Source organism: Chenopodium quinoa, unplaced genomic scaffold, assembly GCF_001683475.1.
Source record: "Chenopodium quinoa cultivar QQ74 unplaced genomic scaffold, ASM168347v1, whole genome shotgun sequence".
NCBI classification, from domain to species: Eukaryota; Viridiplantae; Streptophyta; class Magnoliopsida; order Caryophyllales; family Amaranthaceae; genus Chenopodium; species Chenopodium quinoa.
The window spans coordinates 2,651,864-2,671,417 of NW_018743292.1; the positions used below are offsets into that span (position 1 = coordinate 2,651,864).

The 19,554-nt window shown below is 35.5% G+C and overlaps 3 protein-coding genes across 3 annotated transcripts; 2 read left to right on the plus strand and 1 right to left on the minus strand.

Moving 5' to 3' along the window:
* The first annotated feature begins 936 nt into the window (after positions 1–936).
* Positions 937–4,989, plus strand: LOC110736368 (2-alkenal reductase (NADP(+)-dependent)-like). Its single transcript, XM_021916573.1, has 5 exons — positions 937–1,429; positions 2,706–2,883; positions 3,098–3,264; positions 3,347–3,429; positions 4,242–4,989. Exons 1-5 carry the CDS (start codon positions 1,196–1,198, stop codon positions 4,618–4,620), a joined length of 1,041 nt encoding a protein of 346 aa, XP_021772265.1. The 5' UTR covers positions 937–1,195; the 3' UTR covers positions 4,621–4,989.
* Positions 4,990–7,934: 2,945 nt separating this feature from the next.
* Positions 7,935–10,823, plus strand: LOC110736369 (probably inactive leucine-rich repeat receptor-like protein kinase At5g48380). The gene is made up of 2 exons (XM_021916574.1): positions 7,935–9,316; positions 9,581–10,823. The coding sequence occupies exons 1-2, from the start codon at positions 8,477–8,479 to the stop codon at positions 10,583–10,585; spliced, it is 1,845 nt and encodes a 614-aa protein (XP_021772266.1). The 5' UTR covers positions 7,935–8,476; the 3' UTR covers positions 10,586–10,823.
* Positions 10,824–11,049: 226 nt separating this feature from the next.
* LOC110736370 (acetolactate synthase small subunit 1, chloroplastic-like) lies at positions 11,050–18,483 on the minus strand. Its single transcript, XM_021916575.1, has 12 exons — positions 18,016–18,483; positions 16,447–16,660; positions 15,475–15,558; positions 14,773–14,841; positions 14,399–14,482; positions 14,043–14,192; positions 13,723–13,809; positions 13,359–13,463; positions 13,144–13,266; positions 12,460–12,612; positions 12,080–12,145; positions 11,050–11,427 (listed from the first exon to the last, which is right to left on the minus strand). Exons 1-12 carry the CDS (start codon positions 18,228–18,230, stop codon positions 11,338–11,340), a joined length of 1,440 nt encoding a protein of 479 aa, XP_021772267.1. The 5' UTR covers positions 18,231–18,483; the 3' UTR covers positions 11,050–11,337.
* Positions 18,484–19,554: the final 1,071 nt, after the last annotated feature.

Genomic DNA, 19,554 nt, shown 5'->3' on the forward strand with positions numbered 1-19,554 from the left:
ATTATGAATGATAAAAGCCTAACTATTGTTAAGTTTGCATCACTATATCCAAAATCATCCAAAAAAAAAAATCGGTGCATCGCTACAAACTAGTTCCATTTTAAAACCATATGGCTATAAAAAGAGTAGCTTACTTAGGTTATAAACTAGTGGTTCTTTATTTAATTTTTCTATGTGGGACAACAACTCATACTTGCAACCTAACAGTTGACACATGCGAAGTATTTAAGTATGTTAGTCAATGTAGAATTTCAATATCAATACCTTCAAATTTCAAGTGTGAATATTAAGAACTTTTAAATATTTCCTAAAATTGCACTCGTATTGATTTTAATATACATATCAAAATCACACGTTTATCGATATAATCAACGTTTATTCAATGTAATTAGTAATTATCTAACGCTCCCATGATATTCGACTTTTCGTTAGCCTTTTGCCTTTCGTAAATATTATAAGTTGAAAAAAAAAATGAATGAAACAATGACATAGACACATAGTTATACAAGTTAGGTTAATGGATGGAAAATAACAACACAAATTCTCCATAAAGACGGGTGTACGTTAATTTATTGTAATACGGGTTAAATTTATGCTAAAAGTATTTAAAGTTACCCTTTTTATTACAAAAGTTATTATTTTTCAAATAATAAATTTTATCTTACAAAAAACTTATAATGTATTAAATTAGTCATATTTATGTAATCATGAATCTATAAAAAATTACACATTAAAATAAAATTTAAACCAACGACAAATTAAAAGTTATCGGGGGTAAAAATTACCATATAAAAAAAATTAAAATTACTTTCAAACTTACCATCTTTTAATAAAATTAACATACACCCGCCTTACACAATAGTTATTGAAATAACAAATGTTGCACCGAAATAAGTGAAAATAAAAAAGAAAAATATTACGATTAATTGGAGAGAGAGAGAGAGAGAGAGGGAAAAAAAAAAGTGTAGGACAATGGCCCATTAAAATTAATGCACTCATGATCTGACTACAGTTCCAAAATTCCAAGCCCTGCGAGGCTGCAATTCATCGATGAAACCAACCCCAGCATTAGCAAAATTTCTCTTACCAACCACCAAACCCAGGCAACAATTTGCTCACAACATAACCACAAAAATCATACTTGGAAAATTTCCCGAAAATCACATCTTTGGGTCAGAAATCTTCAAAAATAAAAATGGAGATAAAAGAAGAAGTGGAAAACAAGCAAATAATACTGAAAGGGTACATTGATAGAGCTCCATTGGAATCAGACATGGAATTAAATGTGGGAAATAAAATTAAGCTCAAAATTTCAAAAGGGTCTAATTCTGTTCTTATTAAGAACCTTTATTTGTCTTGTGATCCTTATATGAGAGGTCGAATGCGTGAATTTTACGGTTCTTACATTCCACCTTTTGTTCCTGGCAAGGTATATCTTTTAAAAGCTTTCATTTTGCTGAAATTCCCAGTAATTATTTCTTATTTTAATCATTTTTTTTGGATTTTCTGTATTGTTTATGCCTCAATTTCTTAGGATATTTGTTAAAAAATTTAGTTGAGCAAGAATGAATAGATGGATAGATATTGACATATTGTGTTACAATATGTCACAAATTGATCTAAATCGGACCACGAACAATCCTAGTAAATTGCTTTCCTATATACGGAGTACCTTTTTTGTTTAGGGAGTTGAGGGATTTATGTATAATAGGGAAAATTGCTGTGCTATTGAATATTCTTTGAGAAGTAGATTGTTTTGTTGCTGAGCATATGTTGCTAAAGGGTGACCCCAAAACCTGAGATCCAATACGTACGTTATTTGTCTTTTGTGACTCTGTCTACACCGTAAAAGATTCGAAGTATAATGCTGTCAAATTTTAAACCTTTGACCTTAAGTTAACTACGCGATCCTTAGTGCTTCCAATTCAATATGGTAATTGCCAAAATTTTATATGAGATGGTGTGAGACTGGTGAATCTTAATATGTTTTTTAAGGGATAACTTTCAACATTTACAAGTTAATTTGAGATCATCTCACCCAAGATTGGCTGTTGCTATTTGTGGTGCATCAACTGATACACCCTTACATGGCAAGCCACATTAGATGATGATAAGAAGAGGAAAATTGTTAATATTGGGATTGTTACATTTAGTACTTCCATCATTTTTGTGAAACGGTTTACAGTATGTAGTGAAAAATTCCTAGTTATTTGCCTTGTATTTTGAAATGTGAGGAGTGTAGTCATAGCCAAGGCAACTACTCAGTGTCACAATTAGAACTGCTAATACAGAGTAGAATGCTTGTGTGTAAGTTTCCTATATGTTTGAAGGGAGTTGGCCATTTTTCAGATTGTCGGACTCTAGGAGTACTTCATAATAGTTGGCCTATAGTGGCTACATCAGGTCCTAAGTTTTTGTTCTTCATCGTCTTTGTTATACTGCCATTTGAGCCTTCTATTAGCTTCAAATGGGTAAAACGTTGATGAATTGGTTTTTTTCCTCCTTGAGTAGTGGAGGCAGAACATTATTCTTCTCACATTATATAGCATGTTTTTTAGAAAATGGTATGAATTTTTGCCTAGATCATCTTCTTTCTTATTCCCTCAGGGGAGAAGAGTGGACGGAGCCTAGGAACATATTTGTCATTTTATCTGACACTAATTTTGTGTACAACACTAACCGTGTTAGCGTGTATCATTGTCTAGCCTATTGAAGGATTTGGAGTCTCCAGAGTCATAGATTCAGATGATCCAAATTTCCAGTCAGGAGATATTGTTTCAGGAATGACTGGCTGGGAGGAATACAGCTTAATCGAGGATACAAAGAAACTGAGGAAGATTCAGCAAGATGACATCCCTCTTTCTTATCATATCGGTCTTCTTGGTATGAAACAAACCTTATTTTCCTTTCTTGATGCCTATTTTTGTCAGATCAACTTATTGCTAGAGGAGATGCAACATAAGTCCTAGAGCCAATTTGCCCTCCGTGACTATGCAACTTGGTGGCTCCATACAATTAGTTACTTCACAAAAATGACTTAGAGGCTCGTTTTCTGCTTAAGCCAAAGTGTTCTTGCTTGATTGATCTGTTTATGCAGGTATGCCAGGATTTACTGCTTATGCAGGCTTTCATGAAGTCTGTTCGCCAAAAGAGGGGGACCGTGTTTTCGTCTCTGCAGCTTCTGGAGCTGTTGGGCAGATTGTTGGTCAACTTGCTAAATTACATGGTTGCTATGTTGTTGGTAGTGCAGGCACAAAAGAAAAGGTAATATTCTTATTATGGCAATTCTACATGTTGTTCATGCATGCATGTTCTGTAGATTGATTCTTTGGTCTCTGCTTTGTAGGTTAATTTACTAAAAACTAAGCTTGGATTTGATGATGCTTTCAACTACAAAGAAGAACAACACCTTGATGCAACTCTTAAAAAGTAAGTAGAAACTAGCTCTTTTGTGTTGGATCTTTGTTGCATGGCCTTTTTCACTTACATTTGATATCTGACGGAAGGTTTAAACTTTAAAGCTACATAAAACCATCAATCTTGATGTGTTATTGGTAGTTATATGGTGAATAGTTTGCTGTCTGAGTGTTAGCATGGTCTTTAATAATGTGGTCGTAGTTGTTGAACACTAGCCTTTCATCTATGCTACTGATGAGTGCAATGCAAAGAATGCTCACCTTCAGTTCCTTGTTTGCTATAATACCGAAATCAGGGGATGCCAAACTTATCTATCACGGATTTATTTCGCTAGTGTCATGGTCTAGGAGCATCTGGAATTATTTGCAGGATAATTTTAAAAGCTTGAAAGCAATTGGTAGTCTTTTCACAATTCAGCAACCAAAAAGAAAAAGGTGAAAAGAACTCGATCAAGTTAAAACATCACTGTCACCATCCTTAATGTTTGCCACTCTTTTGCTGGATGTAAAAGATTGTGTAGATTTTGTTTGGTAATGTCATGGAATAAGTTCAGTCCTCCCGACCATGCTTTTTGCATATGCTCATTATGTCAGTACATGTTTTTAGCATATATTCTTAATGTTCGACACTAGCTTAGGATGATAGTAAGCTCCCTTTGATCCTATAAGTTGTTTAAGCATTTACACTGATCCTGAATCCGGTTTGATATTGGATACTCAGCAAACTGACATAAGGGAGAGGCTAACGATATTCTATTGTTACTTGTAACTTTATAGCGTACAATATGATCCTAATATGATGTCATATCTGCCAATTCTAAGCAGATATTTTCCTGAAGGAATCGACATATACTTTGAGAATGTCGGTGGGGCAATGCTCGACGCTGTGCTCCTCAACATGAGAGTTCATGGTAGAATAGCTGTTTGTGGGATGGTGTCTCAGCATAGCTATCGTGGCGAGGATGGGATCCACAACCTATTTACACTCATCAGCAGACGGATCAGAATGCAAGGATTTATTCAGAGTGATTACTTGCATTTGTTTCCTAAATTTGTTGAGCATGTTGGGGCTTACTATAAGCAAGGGAAGATTGTGTACATCGAGGACATGAGTGTAGGATTAGAAAGCGCTCCTTCTGCTCTTGCAGGGCTTTTTACTGGTAAAAATGTGGGCAAGCAGGTTGTCTGTGTGTCCCGTAATTGATACAATTACCACAAATTGTTCCTCGAGGCTCCTTATGTTGTTTGATTTGAGGTAAACCATTGCTCATAATGGCACATTACCTCTTGCAGATGTTAAAGAAGGGATGATAGATCATGCACAACTTGAGTCTATGCACATGGATGTATATTTTCTTTATGTTTATGGCATATACTGATATACCATTAGAGATATGAGATAATAATGTATCCTTTCGGTGATTAGATTACGTGTGATATTAACATTAGAATATTATTCTATTAGAAGGCTTTTAGGTGTAGGAAGTTTGGTTTTCGATGCCTTTAGACGATCTATTAAGTTTGTAGCCTAAACTTATCATGGTATCAGAGCAGTTTAGATCAAGATTAAACACGGGCTTTCTTAATTCTAAAATCAAAGTATTGTAGATGGCTTAATTTAACTTTCCTTGTCGCAAATTCCGCTGGTGACTTCCCCTCCCTTCCAAAAAGTAGAGTTACGCATAGGTTCAGAAAAATGGCCTGATCTAGTTAGTCTCTTAGCCCGTCATACCTGACTATTGTTGGTTTTAGATCAAGAATATATTTTTCTCAAAAATAGAGAAAAAAAAAATGTCGTTGCATAATTCTTAAAAACCCAACTTCAAAAATTAGTTGAAAGTCTTCTTAAATTACATAGTATGATTTTGGAATGACATGATACAATGTAGGGGGAAAAATTAATTTAACATTCATAATTTTGGAGTTTTTTTTTAGTGGAAGATGTATTCACGCATTATGACTCCCACATTTTATACGTATAGCTCGATAGTTGGTGTTGTTGGGCCTAATTAGTTATTGTAATTTGGCTTTATATATTCCACATAATAGAAAGTTTTACAAATCACGAAGGAAATATTTTTGTAACTTCCAAAGCACCTTTTCAATTGCACTTAAAAGTGTTACAATAAGTAATAATTCAATGTCATGTTATGTATACTTTCTACTTAGAATTGAGAAACACTTAAAGTGCATGTAAATGAGACTGCCTCACACTAACTTATTGTGTAATATTATAAAAATGTAAAATATCATCACATCTTTTATCCTAAAATGTTATAAACGTGTGATAACTATTCCGAAAAGAATCTGTTTGTATTGAGAAGCAAATATGGCTCAATATGTGGAGTTGTGGAGACAAATATATGATGAAATTACAAGCATGATAAATAAACTTTTAACCTAGAGCAATAACATTGACAACGATCTTGGTTGATTTCGTACGCCAAGCAAGTCCTCTTCTTGGTGGAAGTTTATAAAGGGAATTTCCCTCATTTGAGTGGTCATTTTTACTTGCCCCCCCTCCCTTTCTTATTTTGGATCCACTCAAGATTATTGGTAGGGGCCTAAACGGACAAAGCTAAAAGTTATACAATTGAAACTCATTTGTTAAGTAGTAATGTAGTTGATAAATCAGTATGATTCAAATTTTTGAGTTTATTAACAATATGTATTTGAATAATTGAATATTACTCGTAGATCGGTAGATGTTTATGTTGAGCAAGTCTATCACATAATTTGGACCTTGACCTTCTAATGGAATCTAATCTACATCATATATAATAAATATTTGGAAAATTTGTCCAAAAAAATCTTTTAAATGCACCATTTTGCGAAAAAAAAACCTTTTAAAAGCTTTTCTGTAAAAGAAAACCCGAAGTTAAATTTTTTTGTTGAAGACAACCTGTGCCTCTTAGGCTCTAATTCACTTAATTAAGCTCTAATTTTTTCGTAATTATCCTATAACTCTCACTTAGCCATTTTATAATTAAATTAAATAATAACCACCATATCATCCCTACCACCACTCCACCAGCCAGCCACCCTCTCCGTCTCCTCCCCCCTCCCCTGGCAGCAGCCCCCTCCCCCCAACTGAGCCACCGCCCTGAATCGCTGGCTGGCCTCTCTCCCTTTCCCCCTTACCCCCGCTGCAACCCTCCCCCTTCCCTAAACCCTAACCCCGACCATCCACCTTCCCCCCTTAGACAGCGATGAGAGCAGAACATCAAGTGGCGGAGGATCCTCGAAGATTACGACGACACGGCGGAAAATGCGAGAAAGAGGGAGAGAGAGTGAGTCAACGAGAGAAAAGGAAGAGGGAGAAGAAGCGTGCCACCTGACCGGAAACACCCATTAATTGCTCGATGTTAGGGTTTAGGGAGGGGGGAGGGTTGCAGCAGGGTAAGCGCGCAAGAAAGGTAGCAAGGTCGGCTGGCCGTCGAGGTGGGTCGCCGGGATTTGGGGGTTCAAGGCGGTGGCTCGGTTCGGGGGAGGGGGTTGCTGCCATGGGAGGGGGAAAAGGAGAGAGTGGCTGGTTGGTGGTGGTGGTGGTGGTGGTTTTTGGGGTTTTTTTTTATTTATAAGTTAAATTAATTAATAAATGGTTAAGTGAGACTGAGAGGATAATTAGAAGAATTTAGAGCTTAATTAAGTGAATTAGAGGTATTAGGTTGTCTTTAACAAAAAAATTTCACAATTAAGTTTTCTTTTGCAAAAAAATTTAACTTGTGCATTTAAAAGGTTTATTTAAGATTAGGAAAGAAAAGAAAAAATAGTGAGAAGTAGCCTAATGTGTGAATTGATATTGTGAACAAGGAGAAAGACTGGAGTGTAGGAGAGAAGTTGGACCGTGGAAAAAAGTTAAGAGTAGCCCAAGTAAACGCAGTCAACTAAACACGTTATTGTGGGTCCACATAAGCTTGACAATATTTGGTCATATGCTATACCGTATAGGACCCGTTCCAAATAGGAAATATAGCCCAAAGTGAAACTTGATAATAAATAAATAATACGTAGTAATAATTAAGAAAAATTATAATAATGAATAAACATATAAATAATTATTTTACTATATCAACAAATGTATTAATATTCACATCTAATCGTTAGGACTACATATATAATAAGTATTAACACGATCTGAATCAACCCGACGTCCCGACCTAACCCAAAGTAATCCAATCTAAAATTCAATTTGCACGAGTACAATAATATAGCATGATTTCAACTCGAAATAACCTAACCAACTAGACCCGACCCAAACTCAACCGATTATTCGAATTAACACCAACGTATAGCAAAAACTCAGTGTAGTTTACGAAAACCTATTGATTAAAGTCCCCTTTTTTTTGTGGAGTGTCATTGTTTATTTTACTTCTTATATGGTAATTGGTCCCTCCAAAGCCCCATTTTATTACCAAACTTATTTCTTCTTTGTTTCCTTCTCTTTACTGGTTTCACAAATTACAGTGAATATTCCTTCTCTTTACTAGTAATTACGAGTTACTAGTCTTACTACTATAATAACCTTTGAATTGTCAAAGATAGACTTAAATTTCCTATGATTTTTCCTCCTTTTTGATGTCTTTAGAAAGTGACCCTCCAAGTCTTCTATCTTGACTTACTTCATATTTGGTGGTTGTTTTATTGAAATACTCTCTGATTAATTTCCTTCCAAACTTGGTTCTTCAATTTTACACCTCTTCTTTGAGCTTCAGAGCTGCAATCTTGAGTTCTGGGTATGTCTCAATTCGTGCTTATTTCCATTATTTTAGCTTGAATTGAATTGGGTTAGTTTATTTTCCCCAAAATTTCTAGTTATCATTATATTCCATGATTAGGAAACTTTTTATTTTTCAAGAAATTTTAGTACCCATTTGAGTTTTTATTTAATTTCTCTCAATTATGGGAAAATATTGGTTGTAATTCAGTGATAAATATAGATATGTAGCACTGCTATTTTGTTTTTGGGCAGTATAATTTTTGTTCATAAATTTACATTTTAGTTCAAATTACTATATTTGGGGTTTGCATTTTTATTTTATTTTATTTTATTTTTAATAATGGCCCACACTAGAAAGCCTGCTGCTTCTGTAGTGTATGGATCAAGGTGTTTGCTGATATTGTTGAGTAGTTATGGAATTTATGGGACTGCAACTGATATTCTGTGTTTGGAAAGGATTTATCATTCATTCAAAGATCCTAATGGTTACTTAAATGTAACATGGAATTTTAACAATAAAACTGAGGGTGCAATTTGTAGATTCAATGGGATTGAATGTTGGCACCCTGATGAGAGTAGGGTGCTGAATATTAAGCTAGCAGATATGGGTTTAGAGGGCCAATTCCCTCTTGGAATTGAGAATTGTACAAGCTTGACTGGGTTGGATCTTTCGGGTAACAATTTGAATGGCTCGTTGCCTATGAATATATCGAAGTATATAGAGTTTGTGACAGAACTCGATCTCTCTAACAATGATTTCTCCGGTCCTATACCGGAGAATCTTGCAAATTGTTCTTACTTGAATGGTTTCCATCTTGACCACAACCAGTTTTCAGGCCAAATTCCTCTGGAATTTGGCACCCTTTCTCGGATTAACAGCTTTTCTGTTGCAAACAACAATCTGACTGGCTTAGTCCCTAAGTTCAAGTTTCGTATTAGTAAGGATAGCTATGCCAATAATCCAGGACTTTGTGGGGAAGTTTTGAGTCCTTGCCCTTCTCAAAGCAAGATTCATCCTGGGGCTATTGCTGGGGGAGCAGCTGGAGGTCTAACTCTCATAATTATCTTGACGGGTATTGCATTCTTCTACATTTCAAAGATGAAAATTATCAGGAGGAAGGTGCTAGATCCTGAAGGTAACAGATGGGCAAAGAGTATGAAGGGAACTAAAGCTGTCAAGGTAACATTTACAGATTTTACTACTATTACTTTGTTTAATTGGTTTATGTGTTCTATGCTACTCCAACTTAGGGGTACTCATGTTGTATACTGTAATAATTCGTACTTGGGTAAATCAGGGAGTCAAGTATCCACACGTGTCTAAGTGTTGAGGATCTAACAAGAGTAATTGGAGTGAAAGAGTTGGAGTAACATAGTTGTATCTTGTTACAAATTTATCTTTCTTTTTGCTTGTACTAAAGCAGAACATTTTCATCATATTCAGGTTTCTATGTTTGAGAAATCAGTTTCAAAAATGAGTTTGGATGACCTCATGAAAGCCACAAACAGCTTCAGCAATTATAACATGATTGGTTCTGGAAGAATGGGAGCAATGTACAAGGCAACGATGCCTGATGGTACAGTCCTTACAGTCAAGAGACTGCAAGATTCGCAGCGAACTGAGAAAGAATTCATGTCCGAGATGAATACTTTGGGCAGTGTGAAGCACCAAAACTTAGTCCCTCTCTTGGGGTACTGTGTGGCAAAGAAAGAGAAGTTCCTGGTCTACAAATACATGGCTAATGGAAACCTCTATAACTGGCTTCATCCTTCAGACCCTGAGGAGGCTAAGAGCTTAGAGTGGCCCATGAGGCTTAAAATTGCAATTGGGGCGGCTAAGGGGTTGGCTTGGATGCATCATAACTGCAACCCTAGAATCCTCCACAGAAATATAAGCTCCAAATGTATTTTGTTGGACGAAGAATTTGATCCCAGGCTGTCCGACTTTGGTCTTGCAAGACTTATGAACCCGATTGACACGCACTTGAGCACTTTTGTGAACGGAGAATTTGGCGATTTTGGGTACGTCGCCCCTGAGTATGCAAGAACACTTGTTGCAACTCCAAAGGGAGATGTTTTTAGTTTTGGGACTGTTCTTTTGGAGCTGATCACTGGTGAAAAGCCAACTAAAGTGTCAAATGCCCCAGAAACCTTCAAGGGTAGCTTGGTAGAGTGGATTGCCCTACTGTCAGAGAATAATGATCTCCATTCTGCCATTGATAAGTCTCTCCTTGATAAGGGAGTTGATAACGAGCTTTCTCAATGTCTCAAGGTCGCTTGCAATTGTGTTTCACCTACGCCGAAAGAAAGACCTACAATGTTTGAAGTGTACCAGCTACTAAGAGCCATTGGTGAAAATTACCATTTTACAGCTGAAGATGAAATGATGGTTGCGACAGAAACCTCAGAAGCTGGTTTTCCTTCTGAGCTCATTGTTGCTCAAGAATGAGAAATGTGTAAAGAGGTTTAAGTGTTTATGTGAAATATATAGGATCCTTTATAGTAGGTCGGATATGTATTAGATCAACCAGCTGCCTTATAGTAGATTAATTACATGTGATATTTATGCATTGCTAATGCGATGCCCATGATTGTTATCCTTTTGAAATTTTATATGTACAAATTCAAGTTTACCTTCTTATGCTGATATATTAGCTCATCAAACATTATTGATTGTGTGCAGTCAAGGATGTTTGTGCAGTTCATTGTTATGTGTATTCGACTTTTCCCTCTTGCCCTCTTTGTATTAATCAGTGACTAGACCAATTTCTGACCTTAACTAGCCGAAGCATAAGAATGCAACGAATACACGAGGTTGACAACAGTTGCTGTGCATCAAATCCTGGATTGATAGAGGAGAAGAATCATAATAAAAGAGACAACTTTTATTCCCAAACCCTCTAACTCCTCGAATAACAAAACCGTCCAGCTATTAGGATTTTCCATTGCACGAAACACATGTACCAAAAACTTCAAGCTAACAACTTGTTATTACAAGGTAGACAAATACCTGTCAATATAAAACCTACTTCTAAAGTTATAATGATACAAAAGCATATTGATAATCAAAGCAAAGATTGGAATTGCTTTTTGGCTGCCACTCCAAGTCACTTGCATTTGATCTACCAAGTAATAAAAAAAGAGCAAAAGATAATTGGACAAGGTAATGTCAAAGTCTAAGAGACAAAGCCGGAAAGATTTTCACTCAGACAAGGGAAGAGAGAATCCTCGTAAATATGTGGAATCCACTCCAGATTCTCTGGCCAATGCCACTCTTCCAGTACGTGCCACCTACAAAAAAAAAACATCATAAATAGTAATGTAAGCCAACAGACAACAACCATCGATGTTTGTTACAGAGCCTTCCCATCTTTTAGACTACAACCAACAGAGGAGGAATGAGGCTAGAGGGGAGGATCCAAAGTAGAGGTAAAGGGAAGGACTAAAGGCATGAAATGGATCTCAAACTAAATTCTCACATACCAAGTTACCAACCCCAAAGACTTCGGAATGCTAAATCATACAAATTTACACACCTAAACTGATCAGTATATTGTACATGCAATGAAACTGTAAAGCTATAGATCTCTGACTCAGTGTCAAACCCCCATCCCCAAAAAACACTCGGTGTATAGATACAAAAATATAGAGATCTTGCTCTTTAGATGATTTTGATTTCCATTCTCTCAAGGACTATTATAATGATCTGACCAGCAACAAACTTTGTTAATCCTGAAAACTATATTTAAGACAGCTTAATTTAGATCTGACTTTGTGTTAGCAGAGGATCAAAAGATTCAGCTGCGATATGAGAGTTTGGTTTTCCTCTCCCAGCTCGTCTTCAGACCAGCTTAACCAACTAAGGCAAGATACTGAACTACGCTGGGGGGGGGGGGGGGGATGCAAAAAAAATTATTCTAAAGTGGAAGAAAAAAATACAAACCTCACAAATTCCATAAGGCTCCAATAATCTCTGTAGCGCAACCATTTTGTCTAGATCACCCGTAAGCTGGAAAGACAAGTCAGAAATGTTAGGAAGATCCTCAATACCTTAAACTCCCAAATCCCCATCATCGTTGATATCAGTGTAATTCTGTTCTAAATTGCTTAGTTTAGGACTTTAGGTTCCCTTTAAAATAGGCCATTTTCACAAACTATATTAATTCCCCTGCCCATAGTGTTTGCCTGATTCATAATTTGTAACTCACAATGTTACAAGTCACTGATCACAAAGTGGGCAAATGATATAGGAAGGAATTACTGAAAGTAGGAGGGGAAATAACTTCAAGTCAAGAAGCACTGCTTTGTTGAAAGTACATGTACCTGTAAGGTGATGGTATGATCAGAGACATCTACAGCTTTTGCACGGAATATATTGGCAATATCAAGGACATCTCTCCTGGCAGAAGTATTTACAGCTACTTTGATCAACATAAGCTCTCGCTCTGCAAATGGCAGGTGAGTAAGGTCTTGAATCTGTAGCAACAAAGTTTCAATAGTCAGGTTGTCAAATCTTTCATGCTTCATGAATATTATACTTGTAAAGAAGCTGCTGAAAATCTAGTACTGAGATAACTCCTAAACCTTATGCATGACACTAGATGAATGAAAACTAGCCACTGACTAAGAATGGAACCTTTACTTGAACAAAAAAGTAACTCCACAGTAAAGATGGGAGATCATACAAGATGTCCAAAGTATCTTTACCAAATAATGATACCGAAAAAAATGTGATTAAATCAAGCATCAAGACACTATAAGGAAGAAATTCATAACTTCCGACTGTAATCATAGTATAGAGCTTTGGAGAAAACAAGGATCTCACAAATAGCTACTCAACACAAAAGCAAAGTTCAAATTACGTTTTACTACTGCATAGCATTAATGGTACATATATAAAAAGAAAAAAATTACTAAAACTTTAACGACACATACATGTCTGCCTGAAAATAAACGTATTTGGGCAACAGTATCTACTCTATATACATTCAGAATTCAGATACTCACCTCGTGAAGGTCTACTAACTTGCTAAGTTGCTGAACCAATTTTCCAATCGACTCATCATTTCCAGGAATAACAGTTGTGATACGAGAAAGACCCTCCTTTTCAGCAGGGCCAACAGCAAGACTCTGAGAGGAATTAGAAAAAAGGAGGGGACATATGAATTAATGTAACACAAAAGAAAGTATATATACATACTGTAGTCAGAATCCATACCAACCTGAATGTTATAACCCCTACGAGCAATTACCCCTGTAACAGTGTTGAGAACTCCAGGAGCATCATTTACTACCATGCACAGAGTATGTGACCGGAGTCCACTTGACTGACATGATGAAAGAAGCACATCAGAGCGTTAGCAGAACAGGTTGTGCTACAATCAACCGGCAAAATTGTGCAGCTATAGAATGTGAACACTCAAATCACCCTTTCATTCTTAAAACCAAACAAACACAAAGATGAACATCAGAAAAACCAGAGGCATTAACCTTAACCCCAGAGACAAGTTTGTCATGTCACAAATGCAATAGCTCGGACAAATTAAAAGCTTTGAGTATCACATAATAACAGTAACGAAGTCTTACATCGCCGTCATAAAGAACACCCCAGTGAGCATCAAGTACTTGATTTACCATGGAGATATCATAAGGCTCCACAGGATAAACATCGCCCTTCAGAAAATAAAAAAGTTATATAAGTTCAAATGTCTAATTTTAAGCACAACATATCTACTTATAATTTTAAGTTTATGAGTTACAACTAACAATGCAATAATCCATATAATCAATCTGTGCTTGGGAAATAATGGACATTGTAAGCATATGGCTAGATAATCAATATATGTTTATAGCCACAAAATATTACTTTCATAGGAGAAATGAGGTTAGCACAGAAATCCACTTACACTTGACGATGATCCTAGATTACCATTGATACTTCTTTTTGTAGACTCGACAAGAGCATTAACAGCCTTCTCTTCAAGATCCGGATAAGAAGCAGCAGAGAATCTCCAAAAAGGAGCTGTCTGACCCATCCTTTCCCGCCTTAGAGCAATCTATCACATGAACAAAAATAAAAATAGCTAAGTAAACTTCTTTCTAAAAAGTTCGGATGGAAAAAGGTTGTAAAAATTAGTAGAAAAGTCAACATTTGGTTAGCTATTCCAAATTTTCCGCTCCAATTTATTACTATGAACATATATTCTTTGCAAATTTCTCTGAATCTTCCACTGAAGATAGTACAAGTATTTAACAGACTAACCTTTCCTGTCCTTGCAATTTCTTTAATTCCAAACTTGCTAAAATTTCTCAGGACAGCAGCCATCTTACCAGGATCTCCAGTCACCTTCAATACAACAGATAAAATTCCAGTTAAATGGAGATTCTACAGTAAGCAGGAGAGAATGATCATTTCTGGAACAGTTTGGACATAGAAACAACTTTTGGAGCTTAAGCGTCAAGACAACTTCGTGAAGGTAAGCTTCTTGTATCAAACATGGAAAACAACTCCCTAATAGAGTGCAACATTGATTAACCTACTTACAAGAGTACACAAGATGCCAAAGGGAAAAAAAAAAAAAAAGAAGAAGAAGAAAAAAGAAAAGAAAAGAAAAAAAAATAAAAAAATACACTAACCTCCACAGTGACCAAGTTTTCTGAGATATCCACGATTTTTGCCCTGAAGATGTCCACTAACCACTTTATCTGAAGACCAAAAACTTGAACATTTGAGTCAATAATCAGACAGTTCACCAATACACCTTTTGCTGACAAAAGCACAAAGCAGGACTAAAACCATCTTTTCCTAAAGATGGACAACTCAAGAAATATGATTAACAATTATAGAATTTTATCAATAATTTGTAATTTTCTAACACCCATGATGTTGTGAAGTAATAACATAATTCCTAGACAAACCGATTTCAAATTCAAGCAGAAAACTCTCAATATCAGCATGTCCCAAATGATGATTAAGAATTAACATACAACAAAACTCTAATGCCATATGGAGCTTGACTTACTAAGACATGACTCGAGCAAGTCTTGAGTAAAAGGGTGTAAATTCAAGGAAGGGGTGACTTTTTGTTAGATACGAGGAAACTTTTAATGTTCCTCTAAAATAAAGGTAACTCTCAATACCAAACTTTGCATTAAGATATATACTAAACTTTTTTAAAAGAATTTTCTAACACCCTAGATGTTACGAAGTATAGCATCTTGTTTAAACATTAATAGCATCCTTATATCTTCTTTTCTAGCTGACCGTTAGTAATGTATAATAGAGATTAAAGTAAAATATTGCCATCATAAGGCACTCAATTTAACTTGTGAAACTACCTCGGCATGGGTATTTGCATCAGCATTAAGCTTTACAAGCATCAGTTCACGTTCCACTTGTGGTTCTCTCGATAGATCTTCAACCTGCATGACAGTAACTAAGACAGTCAGTAGCCACTCAAGGACTACAGCTATCCAAGGATGTTATCAAGGACATGTAACATAAACATCATATGATGCTCTGTTATAAAGTACTTTACGTAAGAATCCATAAGAAACAGTTAAACAAAAGAAAATTACATTAAGAAACAAATATTTGAGCATAAGTAAAATCATACAGGTTACACAGAAGAAGGCACTGATTGCATCAGTATCATAATATACTATATATAATGTGCATCATATGATGTACAATGCTAGCACTTTAAAACAACTAAAAACTACACAGCGCACCTAATGGACGGACATAAAGCCTAATTCATGCACAAATGCGAGTTGAAGCACACTATCCATCTCGCCAAACTTATTAAATTGTGTAGCGTGCTAGGTCTAGTGGGCATGAAGATTGAGTGTTCAGCAGCTTTTCATATTCTGCATTTTTATTGGACGACAACTGCAATACTATGTATCAAGTCGACCTTACTTTCATTTACAAGCATCACTCTAAATTTATTTAGAAGATAAACATGTGAATGTTTCACTGCTCAATTTTCAATTCCATGATAAGATGATAGGACCTGCAGTTGAGGATCTTGAGGTCATATTTCGCTCAAAGATGACAGAAAAATAAGCAAAACATTTATGAAGCAATTCAGATTTGTTTAGGTCGTATCAGCCGGTTGCCCGGTTGGTACTGTAAGACCTTAGTATATCATCTAATCCAGGGCAGCCAGGAAAGTATGTAAACCAAACTCTATGTCCACTAATTCATAAAATTACTAGCATATAAGTAACCGATCTGGCCTATTAAAAGAGGACAAGTATTACAAAAGGATCATCAGTGACTAACTAAAAGAAATATAAACCAGTTACCTTTATGACACTAACAAGCTTGTTAAGCTGTTCCATTACTTGGCGCAACACCTTCTCATTCCCACACACTACAATGGTAAAAAGAGCCTTATCTTTGTTCAAACCAACAGCCAGAGACTCAATGTTGTATCCTCTTCTAGAAATAACGCCTGCAATTCTATTGATTATCCCACTTTCATCCCCAACAAAGACTGAAATCGTGTGGCGCATCACCCTAGATATGGAAAGAAATAAATAGATATTCAGATTTAATACAATTTCCATTTCCAACTAAAAAAATTCAAATACCTGAGAAAGAATTGACAGGGAACAATGAGAAATTTTTTGAGTGTTATCACTTATCAGTTATCACTACAAGAAAACTTCACATAGTGAACACTCACATGTAATCAAGAAACAGAGTATATTGTATTAGGCAAATTACGTTTCCAACCTGCCGGACGGCAGAAGTAACTCCCTCCACATCCCCCCCCCCAACATCTTAGAACTAAACAAGGAGTGACACAAGGCAAAGAGGGAGGGCTAATAAAGAAGAGATAACATCAGGGATAAAGCTTCTAATAAGAGTCAGGATGTTGACACTAACTACTACCACATAATTAAAGAAGATAGAAGTTCAATATCAGTCCAACGACATGAACGAACCATCCATTTGGCAAAAAATCGACTTTCCTCAAACATCAATCTCTGAAGTAAAAACTAAAATTTCAGATAGCTGCTTGCTGAATCATATAATCCCTTTTCTTGGTGTGATGAGAGCATGATACCACTAGTCGTTACTCACCACAATTTTTCCTTTCGAAAAACGCTAAACGGAACAGCATCACCCTCAGAAACTGGTTGGAGGTAGAAAAAAAGTAGGCAAAATGGCACACCACTTGAAGTAGCTGAAGGCCGGTCATAGATATCATCACATTGCAATTATATGACCAAGTTAGGACAAGAATATACTCTTTCAGAAACAAATACAAGCAACAATCAACATTTAGTAAGCATATCGTTGAAGTCATTCCTTTACTAAAAAGGCAAATCTTCATTCACCTAGAAAAGATCAATTTCTTTTCCATAAGTGAGTAAACTAGCTGGAAAAGGAAGTCTGGCAACGACATATAATCGACAATTCGACAATTTCGATAAGGCCATCATTGTACAATCAAACACGAGCACAGATATTAGATATGTGAGCTTCTCAAAAGAGAAACAACTAATCTCACTTCATCAAGAATCCAATAAAAATATCCCACTTATATCATAAACAAAATTAGATTCTTTAGCTCTTATATTGTCATGCTTCAAAAAAAAAAAAAAACCAAGAATTCGCAATAGCATCACCTTATTATAACATCAATCAAGCCAAAATACAGTCAATTAGTAATCAGAACATCAACATTCAACCAGAATCATAATAACATACTTATTTTAGATAAATATCTCTAAACAAACACCATCCAACAGGCAAAATTCCTTCTCCTTTTTTCACTGTCTACTAATTAACTGTAAAAAGAATCAAACTTTAAAAAATAAAAAATTAACAATTGGAAAACAAAAAAGACAGGATTTTGAATTTACTTGGGATGAACTGAAACAGGCACTGCATTGACTGTAGCATTTGCAAAAGCAGAAGCATTCGTTGCCTTCAACCTTAAACTCTTCGACATGGGTTTTACCAAAACCGTTGTCTGAGCTCCAAAATCGGGTTTTCTCAAAAACCCACATCCTAATTCGGGTCGGTTACACAAAGTTCCAAGATTTCCACCATTACCATTCAAAGATACAGCCGCCATTAGAGAGAAATTGAGGAAGATAACACTAGTCTCAAACAAGAGGTGAAAATGAAAATTATAAAAATAAAAATCGCCTTTAAAATAACACCCAAATTTTATAAACAACAAAATTAAATAAATAAGGGTGCTGAAATTTAATTAATTTATGCCCTTGCCATTAATTGTTCTTGTTAATGGCAATTTTGTCTGATAAATTAATGTTGTTTTTTTAGGAAAATCGTTTAGGTAGGCAGAACATTTTAAGTGTGTGCATACTGTGGTAAATGCGGCCATTGTAAAGCATGTGATAAATTGGGACAGTGGTCCACTACTCCACTAGTCACTGGCCACAGAAACTAAAGTACAACACTAATTTTGGGTAAGCAATTGATTAGTTTTCTTTAATTAATTTGGGGTAACAAAACTTTTGTTTTTGCGGCTTTCGTTATCTACATGACTCCCTTTTATGGAGTTTTTGTCGCCCCTTGTGCCCATTTAGACTTGCACGTTTGTCAATGCAATACTTTGACTATAAATATCGTTAGTTGCTTATTAGTAAAAAATGTAACAATTGAATTTTAATAATCTATTCATCGATACAAATCAAATAAGATCTAACATGACTATGTTATGTATATATTAAGAGTAATTTAAAAGATTCCCCCGCATTATGAATAATGTCAATATTCCAAATGAAAACTTTAAAAAGGGGCGGAGGAAGTATATTATTCATAGTTTGGTCGGTTTGGAATCTAAACTAGTAAATTGCTAGTCTTTTTTTATAATTTGTTGGTAGATATTATTTATATAATCGGGTTAGGTTTAATCTAAGTTATAGTACTCCGTATGATTTGTATTTTTCTTTATATGGTGCATTTTGGTCTAGTGATTATAACTCTAGTCTAATTTTAACAAGAATAATGTACAGTAAACAACGTTTAATCTAATCTAGGTTTTTCTTAAGGAAAAATTAGTTTTAATAATCTCAACTTTGAACCATTCGTTTTTAATAATTTCAAGTTTGGATTATATAATAATCCAAACTTCATAGGGTATTTGTTTTTATTGGTTAATCGGGCATCCAATTGGACACGTGTCACCATGTGATTGGTAAAATAAAAAAATTTAAAATAAAAAAATAATAAAAAAAAAGACCAAGCTCATCCCCACACCACCCTCCCTAGCCAACCCCCACCCTACGGTAGGCCCCTCGCCACCCACCCACACTTGTGTAACATAGGTAGTGAAAACCCTTTAATTTTTGTATAGTTTTGATTGAATAAGAACAAATAGTGATTAGGTACACTTAAGTGCTTATTTTGTCGTGCATTACAAAATTAATATC

Bases quoted from the DNA above. Each gene is read 5' to 3' on its own strand.
- LOC110736370 (XM_021916575.1), bottom strand. From the start codon at position 18,230: ATGGCGGCTGTATCTTTGAATGGTAATGGTGGAAATCTTGGAACTTTG. The intron at 15,559-16,446 runs GTAACTGGTTTA...ACTGTCATGCAG, and splicing joins AGCTTGTTAGTGTCATAAAG to GTTGAAGATCTATCGAGAGA. The intron at 11,428-12,079 runs GTTTGTATTTTT...TTTTTTTTGTAG, and splicing joins AGCCTTATGGAATTTGTGAG to GTGGCACGTACTGGAAGAGT.
- LOC110736368 (XM_021916573.1), top strand. From the start codon at position 1,196: ATGGAGATAAAAGAAGAAGTGGAAAACAAGCAAATAATACTGAAAGGG. The intron at 1,430-2,705 runs GTATATCTTTTA...ATCATTGTCTAG, and splicing joins CACCTTTTGTTCCTGGCAAG to CCTATTGAAGGATTTGGAGT. The intron at 3,265-3,346 runs GTAATATTCTTA...TCTGCTTTGTAG, and splicing joins GTGCAGGCACAAAAGAAAAG to GTTAATTTACTAAAAACTAA.
- LOC110736369 (XM_021916574.1), top strand. From the start codon at position 8,477: ATGGCCCACACTAGAAAGCCTGCTGCTTCTGTAGTGTATGGATCAAGG. The intron at 9,317-9,580 runs GTAACATTTACA...CATCATATTCAG, and splicing joins AGGGAACTAAAGCTGTCAAG to GTTTCTATGTTTGAGAAATC.